The sequence below is a fragment of the Vigna angularis genome, chromosome 1 (assembly GCF_016808095.1).
Source record: "Vigna angularis cultivar LongXiaoDou No.4 chromosome 1, ASM1680809v1, whole genome shotgun sequence".
Classification (NCBI taxonomy): Eukaryota; Viridiplantae; Streptophyta; class Magnoliopsida; order Fabales; family Fabaceae; genus Vigna; species Vigna angularis.
In genome coordinates, this window is record NC_068970.1 from 35,357,875 (window position 1) to 35,374,883 (window position 17,009).

Consider the following 17,009-nt stretch of genomic DNA (forward strand, 5'->3'; position numbering starts at 1 on the left):
TGTAGTCCAAAATGTTTATCTAGATTCAAAAAGTCCTTTTGGATTGTAAAGACATATTTTTATGCATGAAATATACATTGAACACATATTCAATAAATAATAACCATGAGGAACAAGCAATTTCAAAATATTATTGCAATTTGATAATCCAACATGCTTCTTATGAGAGACATAACCTTCCACGCTTCTATGGAATCCACTAAAGTTTTACATTTACTTCAATGTTCTTATTAGTATGAAATTGACAATAAAGGTTAAAAGCTTAAGGAAAAGTGATCTTAATTGTATTTACTAAAGTAAATCTCTATCACTGACAATTAGTGGGAAGACATCTACTATAAAAAACAATACTAAAAGCCTTTGAAGACACTAAATAAATAAAAAAATTCGTTATGTTGTCAATAACACAAGAACCATAAAGGAAGCTAACCCAATGGATATCACAAATGATCTCAAGTGAAAGAAACCTATATAAAGAAACTTTTATATATATGTATATATATATATATATATATATATATATATATATATATATATATTCGTCTTGTATGTATTAATAATACAATACTAAATGCTTTAAGTAATTTCACTTAATTTCTGTGTGTAAGAAAAAACATTTACAACAACTTCCGAGATTTCATTACACTTATTTTAGTGAATATACATGTCACACTCCAACATCATTAATTATTACATTTGATTCTTTATTCTTTTTTTTTTTATCTTCAATATGTACTCATTGTTTATGATGGTGACATTATTTTCATTGTTCTCTTTCATAATTAGTAAAATATTTACAGGGTTTGCCAAACTCATAGTCATGTTAACGAACATGAACTGCTCATTAAGTTTCAATTAGTGAGCATATGGATAACTTAACTTACTGTTGTATCATCCTTATAATTTACACTTATTACCTTCGCAACCCACCATCCTCCATTGCATACTAGTTTACTATACAATTTAAATAAACAATCACATTTTCTTGTTCTACTAACAATGAGTTGTAAACCCTTTTTGTAGCTCATATATTTCTCACCCATTCATGGCCTAACAATATATATATCTTTTTTCTTTATTGTCCATTTATTTTATCAACCTTAATATTATAATGAAATATCTAGTTCAAATGCTAGAGGAGTATGAGTGATGGAGATGAAAGTGGATGAAGGAGAGATGAGTGTGGATGAAGGAGACATTATATGATTCGAAAATAGAATAGATGTAAATATTTAAGAATTGTAATTAGTTAAAAACAGAAAATTAGAAATTTTTTAAAAAATAGAGAAAACCTGGATAAATGGAAGGCGCCACAAATCGATGTTTGATAAATCTAAAAGTCATCGCAACTAGGGAAATTATAAAATTACAAAATTATAAAATTATAAGTTATTAAGATATAAAATTATAAAATCACAAAAACTTATAAATTATAAAATTTTAAAATTATAAAACCATGAATTATAAAATTTTAAAATTATAAACCTATAAATTACAAATTATAGTTTTAAAATAATAAAATAATATGTGACCACAACTCAAGATAACCATGTAAGCCACTTAACAATCACATAATCTATTTAAAAAAATTAATAGTCCAAATTCTATTAAAAAATATAAATTTATTAACCAAGGTATCACTTAACTCGGTTCAAAGTAAATGGAATCAACTTAGTCTTATCTAAGTCCAACTAGACTAAGTTCAACATCAGCTTGAGCGATTCAATTTGTTGTGTTCTGACTTGACCTAACATAAACACAACTTTATAGTCAACCAAACATGGTCTTGACTACTAGGTCTGAGGTGGATTAAACATGACTTAGTCTAAGATGGGCCCAACATGACTTAGTCTGAGATGGGCACAACATGAATTAACTAGAGGTGGGTCCAACTTGACTTTGTATGAGGTAGACTTGACTTGACTTAGTTCGAGGTGAATTCAACTTGATTTGGTCAAAGGTGAGTCTGACCGAACTCAATTAGAGATGAACCTAAGATGACTCGATCAAAGGTGGACCTGAAATGACTCAACCAAAGTGAGTTTGACACAACTTGACTAAAGATGGGTTCGACTTGATTCAATATGAAATGAAACTAATTTAACTCAGCTCAAATTGACTCAAGTAGACTTGCTCCAAGTTAACTAAAAATTTAGGATATTTTGTATATATTTATGGTAATCGAGTATTTATTAGTTACTTATATATATACTATAACATTAAAATACTTATATTTTAGAAAAATAAAATAGTTAAAAACTTTATCCAAGTATTTTGTATAATAAATGAAGTAATTAACAAGTTAATCCAAATGGTATAGTTTCCTTTGTCTTAAAACTTCTTAGACATCTCATACTTACATAAAAAATGTATAAATTTGATATTCTTAAGATTAATTATATTTTCTTATTTAATACAAAGAAGATAAATAAAAGTAAATTATTAAAAGAGTATCGGAGGATGTATATATATTTTGAAAACAAAAGCAGTATAACGAAAAAACAACTCTAATGCTGTTATAAACTCGGAAAACAACAATTATGTTGTGGGGTCAATGGTAGCATTAATATATATTGCATTTCAAATTGCAAAAGCAATTTATAATAATTACACATATCTATCATATTAATTAAGAAAAATATAAGAGTTTGTGAGAGCAAGTCCTAATACCCAATATAATGCAAACACGTAGCAAATTCGATCGCTTTGAAGAATTCTTAACGAATTAGATTCCTTTGACATGAATAGATCTATTACGATTTTCATAAATTAGGTATATGATAATGACGTATTATTGGGGCTGGTAACAGCACAGATTCTTATGTCAGATATATATATATACACTAACAAGTAATTCCAAGAGGTGAAATCTCTTGTGTTGTATGTGTGGTTGAGTTTTGTTGATCCTTTCCTTTACAGTATGGATCCTCCTTTTTCCCCTTTACAGAGAAAATTAGCGGTGAAAGAGAAATGTCAAGAATAAATAATGAAAAATGAAAAATGTACCACGAAAAGGTGGAGAAGCGCTTTAATTCTTTCTTTTTCTGGCGAATAATCACAGTTGGGGTGTTTGTCTTTATGCATGGTACGACTCAGTTTGTTTGTGGTTACGACAGATTCCTAAGATATTGCATGGTGTTAATATCGGCGTACTCGTAAATAGCAGATATTTGTAAATGTTCTGTTTCATTGGTTTCAATATATGAAGAAAATGCAGACATGAATTTGATGCTTCTGCTGCATAGCATGCATCGGTGGAATTGGAGAAAATGCAGACATCAAGTTGGAGCACCCAAGGAAGTTGAATTATAATTAATAAACCCATTGATGGACCTGTCATTGTTAAATGAACAGACAAGACACATGAATGCAAGGATAATTTCAAGTATATTGTTCACTTGGTTCTGTCTGCTAGTTTTTGTTAAAGCAGAATAAAGTGTGCCGCACATGCAAGAACAAACCAAAACCATTTATCAATCTGTGGATTTCAGGACTGGTAAGTTCATGCTGATTTTAAGAGTTTCGTACTTTTTTATAGAAATGAAAATGACCTACTAAATTAAACTCTCTTATCATTCCTTCAGAGTTAACTATAATTCAGAAACGTAAAAATCTACACCTGCATGGCAACTTTTTATCTTTAATATTATGGTTATTTGTTTTGGAGTATTTTTTTTTAAATCAAAATTATGGTCCATTGAAATTTGCTCGAGTCATGGATGATAGAGTTTTCTCTCTAAATAAATATTTACGTAGTTGCATCTTAAACTCTTAAGACTACTAGTTAATTTCAAACAATCTTTCTCAATATCTGTTCATTGGTTTATTTTAATGAATTTTACTACCTATTGTATGTTACAAAAAATCTAGGATGGAAAACTTCTACCATTTATTAATAGGAAACTAGTCCACATCTCTATTTTAAAAGCTTTCTATGCTAAATTATTAGGATTGGTTTAGTCGTTTAGGTCATAGATGTTTCATCTGGTCATTACAAGAAACCAATAAAAAAAATAAAAAAAATCTGTTTGTGCTTAAGCTAAATATTGATTTAACTAACCCAGTTATATGGCAAGGAGGGGTACTGGTTATGCCATTATCAACCCCAAAATATGTATTTTGCTTTAAATTTTCTATGTATAAATAAATATTATAGCACCTAAGAAAGAAAATTAACAAAATATTTACTGACTATTTCAAGTTTCCTGAAAATATTTGAAGTATGATTCTGGCTTGCTGCCACATGATGAGTTTCTCTTTCAAGCTAGTTGTATTTCCTGCAAAGTCTTAACCACCTTTGAAATGCTATTTTATAGCATTGAGTAGCATTCTCCATTGTTCAGGTTTTGGGTTCAAGTAAGGGTCATATGTCTCCACTGTTATTATTCTTCTTCTCTTCTCATATGTAGGTATTATTCTAATAGAAATATAAGTCCATAATCATATTCATTTTATAAATATAATTAGTATTTTTCAAAGAATATTTACTCTCACATTCTATCATAAACATTGATACACTCAATTATAAAAATATTTGAATTTACTTGTTTAAACAATAATCATTTATAAATATAATTAGTATTTTTCAAAGAATATTTACTCTCACATTCTATCATAAACATTGATACACTCAATTATAAAAATATTTGAATTTACTTGTTTAAACAATAATCATAAAAGGTTCATCAATTAGATCTACATTTCCAAAATGAAATTTAAACTCATTTATTTACATCATGATTGAATATCGAGTTTATCATTGAAGTAAGACACACGGTTTAGATTAAGAAATAATTTAAAGTAAATATAAAACTAGATATTTAAAAAAATATATTAATAGATTGATTCAAAAAGATTTTTAAATAGTTTACATATGTTACCAATAAGAAACATTGATGCTTTGAACAGATTTTGATGATGATGCACTTGAAACCTTGAAGAATTATTTATATACATTGTTAAAGCATTTTTATAGAAATCATTGTATTAGGCTTTTGCTTTCACTTGTACATCATAAGAAGACTTGTAAATTGTTTTTTAGTATAGCTATGTTGCGGCAATAATCAATTACCATGAGAGATAATCAATTATCATGTGTAAAACGAGAAAACACTTTAAATCGGCAATAATCGATTATCTCTCAAGATAATCGATTATCACTGAAAGTTATGATTGTCCAGGGTCCGGCAATGATCGATTATCGATCATCACCATTTCAAAAACCTTATAACGATAAAAAATAATCGATTATCACACTTTTGGTAATCAATTATCACTGATAGTAGGGAGATGTCTTTTCAGTTTCTGACTCAACTCGAACCTTGGGTTATAAGTAATGTTCTCCACAATTCTTAGAGAGTAGCTTTTCATTTAAGAGTATTAGAGCACCTAAGAGAAACTCTTTGTTTGTGAAAAGGGAGCTTGTGTTACTTGGTGTTTATAGGAGGAAGTGTTCGTTCTTAGTGTGTCTAAGTGGTGGAGTATACTTACAAAGTAGAGTCAAACTGTTCATCCTTTTGTGCGTCAAAAAGAGGTGTCTTTCATCTCTTATCTGTTAAGAGAGGTGATTTATAATCTCAATCCTTATTTCTCTATTGTAAATTGTTATTTATTTTAGTGGAAAGGTTAATCCCCTTTTTGGAGAGATTAATAACTGGACGTAGGGTCTTTTGATCCGAATCAGTATAAAATTACTTGTGTTATTTTTCTCCATCCTTCTTTACTTTATTTATCTACTTTTATTCAACGTAAGTTTTCATATTTATCAAAGAAACTTTTAGAAGCAATAATCTATTTAAGAGAAGCAACTTTCAACTGAATCAATTCTCTCTCCTCTTGGTTTTGTCCGAACACGCTTTTAAACATTTCGCTGTGATATATCGGTTTCAACATTACATTCTCTTAATATTGTTTTGTGATCAGACATTTCCCTTTACAATCAAACTACATCTACTACAAAAAAAATTTATTTCTAGACAAAAGAAATCCATTGGTAAGCACTAAAATTCGTCAATAATGTTAATTTTCAAAGGATCATGACCCTCAATAATGTTAAACGCCTTATCAGAAAAAGAATTACTGATAGATCATCACCTTCGATAATTAACATTAATCATCAATCATCATTAAAATCCATATAATTAAATATCATAGTTATTGTGTCATTTAAGCAAAAGAAGAACCAAATAAGTCTTACCGTCTGTATAAATGTTTGTAAAACTACAACAAAAGGTCCTAATAATCATTATTATCATCTGAATCATATTTTTTTCTTTATGTTGTTGAGATTGTTGTTGGAGAGGTGATTGTTACAAGGGAGATGGTTGTACTGGGGTAGGCTAGATTGGAGGGAGTTGCTGCTAGGACAATGATGGGTGGATTGAGTTTGTCCTTGTTGAGGCAACAATGTCATCACCAGATTTTTTAGATTCTCAAATGTTTGAAGAAATGCATCATAAACTTGGTCATGAGCTTGTAGTTGTTGTTTGAGGTGGACAACAATCTCGCCAGAAGTGCTGGATGCAAATAGTTAGTGCTTCAATATACCTCTTCCAGCATTTTAATTGACAATAAGTTGTCATGCCCCATATAGTCGTCCTTTCTTCTTTCCACCGATAATGTTTGATCGAGACCGTACCCGAATCAAATTAATATGAAATTAAGTGTAGTATAGACTAGCAAGTGACTCTTAGGTTGTCTCTCAAGGACCAAATATTGGTTTAGTCATTAGATCAAACACTTGGTGAGGGGGGAGGGTGTTTGTGAACAATTTTGTGAACTAAAATCAACGAAATTAAACACAAATGCAAATGCATATTTGAAACGGTGGATCACTAGCTTAATTACAATGCTTCCAATCATAGATTAACAATAATTACACATTACTCTAACTGCTAATCAAACACAAGTTAACCAACTAAGCGAAGACTAACCATGTTTTCATAAAAGCGAATTAAGCAAACACAATGCTAACATTCAATAAATTATGCACCACACAGTTTCATCAACTAAGCAAAGATTAAAACCAATTAGGCAACTAAGCATGTACTCAATTGCAAGTGCACAAACAAATTTAATATTAGCCAAATTGGAGAAGCAAAAACATAATTACGGTTTAGAAATCTCATGGAAACGATGCAATTTCACTATTGACCAACCAAGAACACTTAAGCTATCATTAAAGCGAGATTAAAACAGAAAAACCGAAGTGAATTCATTAAAACCAATAACAGAATAAATGAAAACTCAATTCTAGAACGAAAATAGACTTAAAAAACGCAAACAAAAACGCAATTGAAAAATGCAATGGGAAACGAAATTCTGGACGAAATTGAAATGCACGAAATTGAAATTAAAATGCAAAATTTAACAGTAATCATAAACAAAATTGCAATTACAAATTAAAAACGAGATTCATTCATTAATGGAAAGGAAAAGAGAACAAAACCTAAACCCTCGAAACAGGGGGTGGAAAAATGTCCCAAGCTCCAAAAACCCAAGAGAAAATGTGAATTTAGGAGAAGAGAGAGACCCCTAAATCTGATTTTGGGTCTTTATAACCCCAAAAGACATTTAAATCCTAATTTTGATCAAAAATGGGTCCAAAGTCATAAAGTTTGACCCAATTACATTATAAACGAATTCCAAACGAAATTAAATTATAATGTTGACGTGACCACACTCTTGTTGTCCCAATACATGATTCCAAAATGGTCTTGCAAATAATAATTGGAGTAAAACCCAAATAATTCAAATTAATTAAAATAATAATTATTAGTCAAATTAAGTCCAAATAGTGAAAATGAGACAATAGGACAGAAAATATAAAGATGTGAAGATATCTCATCATTTATTGAGCAATGAATTCTCTTTAAGCTATTAAGGAAAAGGAGAAAGAGAAGAGCAAAATAAAAGAAGAATAATCTTAAGCTTCATAAAAATATCCACTTGAAGAAAGAGTAAAAGATTGAAAAACAAGAGAGTCTCTCAAGCTTCATTGTAATATTTGCTTGTGTCTGACACAAGAGAGAAAGAGAGAAAGAGAAAAGTAAAGCATCTCCCTTGTACCTCATTGTATTGTATGCTTACTTTTATAAGGAGAGAAAAAGATAGATGAGAGAAACACCTGAGAGTGTTTAGACTGCTTTGTATTGTATTCAAATCCTCTCATAGAGAGTTATAGTTTGAACAACTTGTAAGCAATCTATGATTACAATTTTGAAGAGAATCAAAACACTTACAACTTAACTTTGACAAGTTAAGAAAATCTAGGCGAGATCATCTAGTACTAGGAGTAGTGCGAATACTCAACTCATCTAGGATAACTGAAGGTTATTCGTTGATCAGTGATACCATGAGTGGTGAATAATACTGCATAACCAGGAGTGGGTGAAACTCAAGGAAATCTTGACAGGTAGTTGAGTATCAAAAGTGGTGCGAATAATCAACTAATCTAGGGTAACTGAGGTTATTTGTTGATCAGGGATACCAGGAGTGGTGAATAATACTACACAACCAGAAGGCAGGGAAACATACCAGATGTGGTGAATAATACTATGCAATCAGGAGTGAGTTAAATTCAATTGTACTTCATTGAATATCTATTGGAACCCTCTAAGTTTATTTAGAGGAGAATTAGATGTAGCCCTAACAGGTGAACCAGTATAAAATATCTTGTGTGTTTTTATCTATAGATAGATGATGTAGTTTGTCAAACTCTCCCAAGCTCACTCTTATACAACGTGCGTAAAGTTGGTTAAGTAAACGATCTCAGTAGGATAGCGTTTACTAACCGAACGTAAGTATCATACAAGTATTATGTACATCATGATAAGATCGTAAATTATGAAAAAGTTTGGAAACACTATTAAACCCCCTTCTAGTGTTTCTTCGCACCTTCAATATTGACTAAAAATTAGTGTTAATGTATGTGTGCTGGTATGGTGTATATATGATGTGAGGTAAAGTAATAGTAAGAGACATAAATAAAGGAAACTTTAAATATATGAAACATAAAATTTAAGTAGAGTTGAACATCTTTATTGTTTCCATTCATAAATTGTCCAATAAGTTTTAGTTTATAATTCCAAATACAAGATTACAAAGAAACTAAGAACAAAAGTTGAATAGAAAAGACAACAATTTGAAAAAGAAAATGGACAGGAGTCTTTAGGAGATGAAAGAAATAAGGTTAAACCACTTACGCAGTTCCTACTTAAGTGGGTTTTTCCCAGTTAGATCCCTATATTATTGTTTTTCCCAATTTAGTCCTTAAAAGTGAAAAATTGACTCAATTAAGTCCCTACCGTTAAATTGGCTTAACGAGGTTAAGTTTTTTATGACCTGGCACGTTGACATGGTAATTTTTTTATATGTGGCATTCACATAGCTTTATAAATGGAATTTGATAATATTTAATATTTTAAAAATAAGGTTTGTTGATGGATTTTTCAACCACAGTCAACAATCATGGCCACCATCGTCAACATCACGGGCAGACCTTCTTCAACCACAATCTATAATCAGTACTTACATTATCCCAACACAACATCGGACCACCTAAACCAGAATATCAAACATGATCTCCTTCCACCACCATCATGTTCTCCCTCACGGCCCAACCTACAAAACCACCCACAAGCAGCAAATACCCCCAAATTCAAAAAAAACCAATCGCAGATCCCTAACCTATAGAGAAGCTCAGATCAACAACCCCAAACATAAGATCAAAACCCAAAAACATTACAATCCCAAAGGTTTTGTTCTTCACGGCTCATTCCCAACATCGACGCGTCGCCGTCGTTTCCTTCCGCCATCGCGATGTCGTTCGCACTCCGGCACGGTCAAAACTGAACCTGTGTCCACCATCGCGACTCCCACTGCCCGGGTATGCCCATGCTCAGATGATCGTTGCGCCACCGCTATAGCCCCTCACTATGCCGCGAGGAAGGGGTTTGCGCCCTAGCCATTGGAAAACTTATGTCCTACCTGCAAAACCCCCCACTAGATCCGCGAATGAGAAGAAAAGAAGAAAGTTGTCCCTCCTTAGGAGGTTGTCGAGAACGAGAAAAGAGAGAAAAATGAAGAAGAAGATAGTGCCCCTTGGGCGACGAAGGCCTTGCGATTTCACCTCTAGCCTCCATCGAAGGCGAGAACACCGTCTGAATTGTGCCTCCGTAGTGTCGTTGCTTTGCGCCACCACTAGGACGTTGCTTTTGTTCTTAAAAGAGAAATTTCCCAATTTGGAATTAATTAGGGTTTAGTCAGATTTAATTTCTCTGACTTAGGAATTTATAACCAAACTAAAAGAATTTGATTAAATTTTAGGTAAATCTGATAAAAAAAATAATTAGAACCTGGCATTTAATATAAAATGCAAATAAATGCAAATAAAAGTTAATTCTTAATCACATTATACATTTCAAAAATGCCTATTTTTAAAATGTTAAATATTATCAAATTTCATGTATAGAACTATGTGAATGCCACGTATAAAAAAATTACCACGTACAAAAAAATTACCACGTCAATGTGTTAGGTTATAAAAAACTTAATCTCGTTAAACCAATTTAACAACAGTGATCCAATTGAGTCAATTTTTCACTTTTAAGGACTAAATTGGGAAAAAGAATAACACAGGGATCTAAGTAGGAAAAACTCACATAAATAAGGACGATGGTTTAACCAAGAAATAATGTGTCACTTAAAAAGTCTTCTTCCTCTGGAATAAGTACTATTTGATAAATTGTCACTTGACTACTACAATCAAGATAAAATTCTTAAAGAAGAACATGATATTTTAACAACTTTTTGATAAAAGACAATGTGTCACTATTTTAATAGTTTGTATATTTGAAACAAACCAATCATACGCTACCACATAGGTTGTTGTTAAAAAGTTGTCAAAAAAAGTTGTCAAGGTGACATTTTCCCTTAAAGAAATATGGATCCCGATATGTTAACAACGAATTGTTAACACCATTTTGACAATAGACATGTGTGAAAATGCTATTGGGTCATTTAAAATAATATTGTTTTGAAAAAGCTAGCGTGGAAGGATGCTGGAAATTGGTTTCCAAAAATACCCCTGTCACTTTCGTTTTCATCCTCTCTCTACTCTACACTTTCATTTTCATTTTGTGTGTGCTCTCTCTCAGAGCGTATGGTTCCTATCCTTTCTCTCTCATGAAGCAAGCATAAAAGGTCATCTTCTTTGGCGAGACAATCCAATGAGACTTTGCTAAAGCAATGGAAAACTCTGGCAAGAAGTTATTTCCTTTCCCCTTTGCATTGTCAATTTCTCCTTTCCCATGTCCCCTTTCCCCTTTTCACTTACTCCCTTTTGATTTACCCTTTAGCATTTTCAATGTACCCATTTTCATTTTACCCTTTGGTCATTGATTTATTTTTCATGCAGTTGAATGTGCGTCATTCTTTCAAAACGAAGTATGTTGGTGATTTGAATGGAAGATTGACCCTGCACCAGAGGAAGTTAATTGCAAAAGACACATTCAGTTGGTTTTTACAATTGTGACAATGTTAAGCTAGATAGAAATTTGTTGAATGAGTTATTAGTTAGATAGGTAGACTCTAGTGGTGCGTTTTTTTTTCTAGAGAAAAATTTGTAGAGTTCAAGGAAATGGATGTGCGCTTAATAAAGATAATTGTATTATTTTTTAAGATGACTGTATTATTTTTTATGATTAATGTATAATGGTATCATTGTAATGAACATGGTCAGGTTAATAGTAATGGAATACAATGAACCTATGGTCATCATTGAATGTTAAAATATTTTACCATCATTGCACTTAAAAAATAACCATTCACATTCAACTTACTCACTCATCTAAAAAAATGGAAAAAAATGAGCAAAAACATAGCAAAACCCTTCATGGGGAGGAAAGACCCAATGTTGGTGTGATGATCATGTTAGCTAAGTCTTGAACCCAGCTGTGAGAACATTACTCCCCAAAGGGAATTTGAGTGAGATAACATGTTGTCAACTTTGACCTTTGCTAACTATTTTAAACATAACTTTTCCCACAAACCTCCAAATGACGTTATTCTTTTTTTATTAGAAAATAGACTCAAAAACTCTTTGCAATGACTACTAATTTGTGATTTTTGGGCATCTTAGTAGGTGTAGTTAATTCCTTAAAGTTAACATTTTATACATTAATGTCACCTCTGACCTATGCTGGTTGTTTTGTTCATAACTTTCTTCACCGAACTCGAAATGAGTTGATTCTTGTTTTTTTGAAATAACGCCAACCACAATGCGATGGAGCGAGAGTGAAATGGAGACCGAACTCCAATCAATGGAGCGAGAGGGACGTCCAAAGAGAGAAATGTGCTGACAATGGTGAAGATACAACGACGTGCAAAGAGAGAAAAATTCAACTCAAATGATGGACCGAGAGCGTCGTTCAATGATCGAGAAAGAGTGACGAGCAAAAACATAAAGGAAGAAGACGAGAGAGAATGACGATGAACACCATTCAATGGTCGAGAGAGAGTGATGAGCAAAGCCAAAAAGGAAGAAGAAAGAAATCTGAAATGAAAGGGACATTCTTAATTTTCTTTCCAAATATGTTCTCCTCACCAAAAAACAACTTTTTTCAAACCTTTTAAAAATCAACCAATGAAATTGGAACACGTGTAGTTGTTAAATAGTTGACAAAATTTTGATGTCAAAAAGAAACATTTTCCAAGAAATATAGTCACTTTCGTAAGAGCTAATTGACAACAGTATACAAAATTATTTTAGGATGAGTTTTTTTATCATAAACTCTTCATTTTAATAACATTTGGTTTACAATAATCTAACTTATTACTCTTAGAACAATATAAAATTATTATATTTCGTAACGGCCTTATTGAACAAATCTCGCAAACCACACAAAAGAATATTATTTACTTTAAGTACCCTCTCCAATAGAACAATACATCACTTAAAATAACCATGTACAACACATTTAAAATTAGGAGAAATAATTAAATTAGATTTAGAGAGAAAACATTTATTATATCTCTTGAAAAATGATGTGTCATTATCCATTAATAAAATAAGAGCAATATTTATATTATTGGAGTGTGAGCATTTTGCAGTTGATGCAGCAAAGCAAGATGAAGTGTTTGAAAAGGATCGCAAAGCACCCTACGATTTCACTGCTAATTTCATGTACCACATTGAAAGAGGTGAAGCAAATACATGGTCAGTTGGTGGTTAAGGGTACCCTCAACAAACCCCATTTCCATGGCCAATTTGTTGCCACCATAGCCCTTCATAACACAACCAATCTTCTTCAATATGCCAACAAGATTCTCCATTCCCAACAAACCCACCCCACACTCTTCACTCTCAACTCCATGATCAGAGCCTACTCTAAAAGCTCCACTCCCTCCAAAAGCTTCCACTTTTACACCTACATTCTTCACTCTAATACCCTCTCTCCTGACAACTACACCTTCACCTTCCTCGTCCGCACGTGTGCCCAACTCCACCTGCACGTCACTGGTTTGTGCGTTCATGCTGCAGTCATAAAGCACGGCTTTGAGCACGACCCACATGTGCAAACCGGCTTAGTTTTCATGTATGCTGAACTGGGTTGTCTCAGTTCGTGTTACGGTGTGTTTGAAGGGGTTTCTGAACCGGACTTGGTTTCTCAAACCGCCATGTTGCATGCTTGTGCCAAGTGTGGTGACGTAGACTTTGCGAGAAAGTTGTTTGATGAAATGCCTGAGAGAGATTATGTTGCGTGGAACGCGATGATTGCGGGGTATGCGCAGAGTGGAAGGCCCATAGAAGCGTTGGATATGTTTCGTTTGATGCAATTGGAGGGTGTGAAACTTAATGAGGTGTCTACGGTTTTGGTTTTGTTTGCGTGTACCCAACTGGGTGCATTGGATCAGGGGAGATGGGTGCATGCATATGTGGAGAGGTATAAGGTTGGGATGACAGTGACACTGGGAACTGCACTACTTGACATGTATGCAAAATGTGGGAACATTGATAAGGCAATGGAGGTTTTTTGGGGAATGAAGGAGAGGAATGTTTACACTTGGAGTAGTGCAATAGGTGGGTTGGCCATGAATGGTCTTGGTGAGGAGAGTTTAGATCTTTTTTATACTATGAAACGAGAGGGAGTTCAGCCGAATGGAGTCACCTTTATTTCTGTCCTGAAAGGATGCAGTGTGGTTGGGTTGGTGGAGGAAGGTCGAAAGCATTTTGACGCAATGAGGAGTGTTTATGGAATTGACCCCCAGCTTGAACATTATGGCCTGATGGTTGATATCTATGGTAGAGCAGGGCGTGTGGAGGAAGCTTTGAACTTCATCAATTGCATGCCTATGAAGCCTCATGTTGGTGCATGGAGTGCTTTGCTTCATGCTTGTAGAGTGTGTAAAAATAAGGAACTTGGTGAGGTTGCACTGAAAAAGATAGTGGAACTAGAAGACAAAAACGATAGTGCTTATGTCCTTTTGTCAAATATATATGCTGAGTATAAGAATTGGGAAAAGGTGAGTAGTTTGAGGCAGACCATGAAGGCTAAGGGTGTGAGAAAGCTCCCTGGTTGTAGTGTCATAGAAGCTGATGGTGAAGTTCATGAGTTCATTGTTGGGGACAACTCTCACCCAAGATATGGTGAGATTGAATTGAAGCTGGAAGAAATCTCTAGGTGTTTAAGGGTAGCAGGGTATGTGGCTGACACTAACCCTGTGCTTTTTGATATAGAAGAAGAGGAGAAGGAGGATGCTTTGAGTAAACATAGTGAGAAGATAGCCATTGCTTTTGGGTTAATTAGTTTGAAGGGTGTTCCCATTAGGGTTGTTATGAACCTGAGGATTTGCTGGGATTGCCATAATGTAGCAAAGATGATATCCAAAATTTTTAACAGGGAAATTATTGTCAGGGACAGAAACAGGTTTCATCATTTTAAGCAAGGCGAATGCTCTTGTAAAGATTATTGGTAAACGAATCAGCATTAACAATGATTTTGTTTTCTTCAAACATGTTACTTCTTTTTAGTGTGTGTAAAGAATGTTCAATTGCATTCGCTATCTTCTACAATTTTCACGCGAGAGGATATTTATATCACAGCTTTAGTTAGGGAAAATAACTCATGCTTTTGCTGGTAAAAAGGGAAAGAAAATAAATAAAATAAAGTTAATTTTTTTAAATAGGGAAGAAATTAAAAATATAGTGGCAATTTAAAATTTTCAAAAATTAAAACACAAATGAACTTTGGCACGTATTATATTTGAAAGGATACACTGCCAAAAAGTATATTTAAAAAGGCCCCAATTGGTCTCTTAAAAATCAACCAAAGGCAGCTTTTTTTCTACACTCCATCACATTTCTTCGGGCACCCATTCTGGATTTTATTTTCCAGAATACATTAAATCAATTCCGGAAAACTTTTTCCAAAAGACACTCATCACAATCCTATTCTGGATAAAAATTTCCCCAAGTTTTGATGGGGTGTAAGAAGAAATTTGATGGGACGTAAGAAGAAGCTGGGTCCGCCAAACCCAACTTGTTCAAGACTTGTAACTGCACTCCCATCTACATTTAGTTCACTTTGGGTCTTTGCAAAGTGTCTATCAGTCTTAAAATATGGCTAGTTTGAAACGATTTTTATTTTTCATTTTCAAAATATTATTTTAACTCGGATTTTAAATTTTGTTTTGAAAAACAAATTATGAAAATCAACAAAAAAAAATATTCGATTCCATATTTTCTTTCCAAAAGAGTTATATAGAGTAACATGATATTGAGTGATAATTTTTTATGATTAAAATAATATATTTAAATTAAACTTATTTTTAATATATAACTTGATGCTGAATTATTAGAATGTGTTCTTCATGCATCACAAGATATAGTGCGACAAGTTTTTCTTCCTCCACACACATATTGTGAATGATAAAACTATGAAATTTAGTTACCAATAATACTAACTATGTATGTGTTTTAAAAAAGAAAGTATTAGAAATTATGGATTCAACACGGTTTATATATGAGATATTAACATATATTAAATGTTTACATTACAAAATTAAAAAATGTACTTTATTTATTATGACAATACCATCAACTTCAAACCAAAAGTACAAAGAAAAAAATTGCTACTATTTTTCTTGGATTTAGAGCTCAAAATTTGGATGTATAAAACAAGTAACCAAAAGTAAAACGGATATAGAATATTTTTTTATTAAAGTTAATTTTATTTGATAAACATGTAAATTTTTTCATTTATAACATTTAAGAACGTGTAACATCCTATTATAATAGTATACAACTATTAAAAGAGACATCATCTATAAAAAAAATGAGAGGACAAATTTTTCAAAAAAAATACATACAAAAGCCTATTACACTTATATCTTACATAACTATAACAATAATTGAACATATTCATACAAAGATTTTATACTTCTATCAATATTATTACACCAAATCAAAAGTTTACTACTATTTTACAAAATTTAATAAGATAGGAAATCTAACTCTAAACTTCAACATTCGTCCTGCACTGGATAAACTGAAACCTCTTCATATACTCACACCATTAAAGTGATCATTACAAACAAGATGAAACACATAGACAGACAAACAGAAAAGAAAGGGTAAGTTAATGTACAAAAACAATCATATATCACGTTTATACAAGTAGATATATAACATAGATAAATCAATTAATCCTAAGACATATATACAATCTTTTCCTTTAAACTTGACTATCCGGATATATATCGAACTCTAGAAGTCCTACACTTGATGATGATGAAACAACTCGCCCACACATACTACACACACCGAGGTTAATCCGTCAAACATCTATAGCCAAGAAACAACCACTAGGCTAAGGACCTGCTACCACTTTTCACTTCATAATCATCCTTCTCTACTTGAGATCGTAAGTTATTTAAGAGTGTCAGGATAAACCCTAATACGAAGTTACTATATCGATACATACACTATACATAACCAACTTAAGAACTTC

At 32.4% G+C, this 17,009-nt stretch overlaps 1 protein-coding gene across 1 annotated transcript; it reads left to right on the plus strand.

Annotated features, from left to right (window-relative positions):
- The first annotated feature begins 13,123 nt into the window (after window positions 1–13,123).
- LOC108321432 (putative pentatricopeptide repeat-containing protein At5g40405) lies at window positions 13,124–15,027 on the plus strand. The gene has a single exon (XM_017553177.2). The coding sequence runs from the start codon at window positions 13,129–13,131 to the stop codon at window positions 14,974–14,976; it is 1,848 nt and encodes a 615-aa protein (XP_017408666.1). The 5' UTR covers window positions 13,124–13,128; the 3' UTR covers window positions 14,977–15,027.
- The last annotated feature ends 1,982 nt before the right edge of the window (window positions 15,028–17,009 follow it).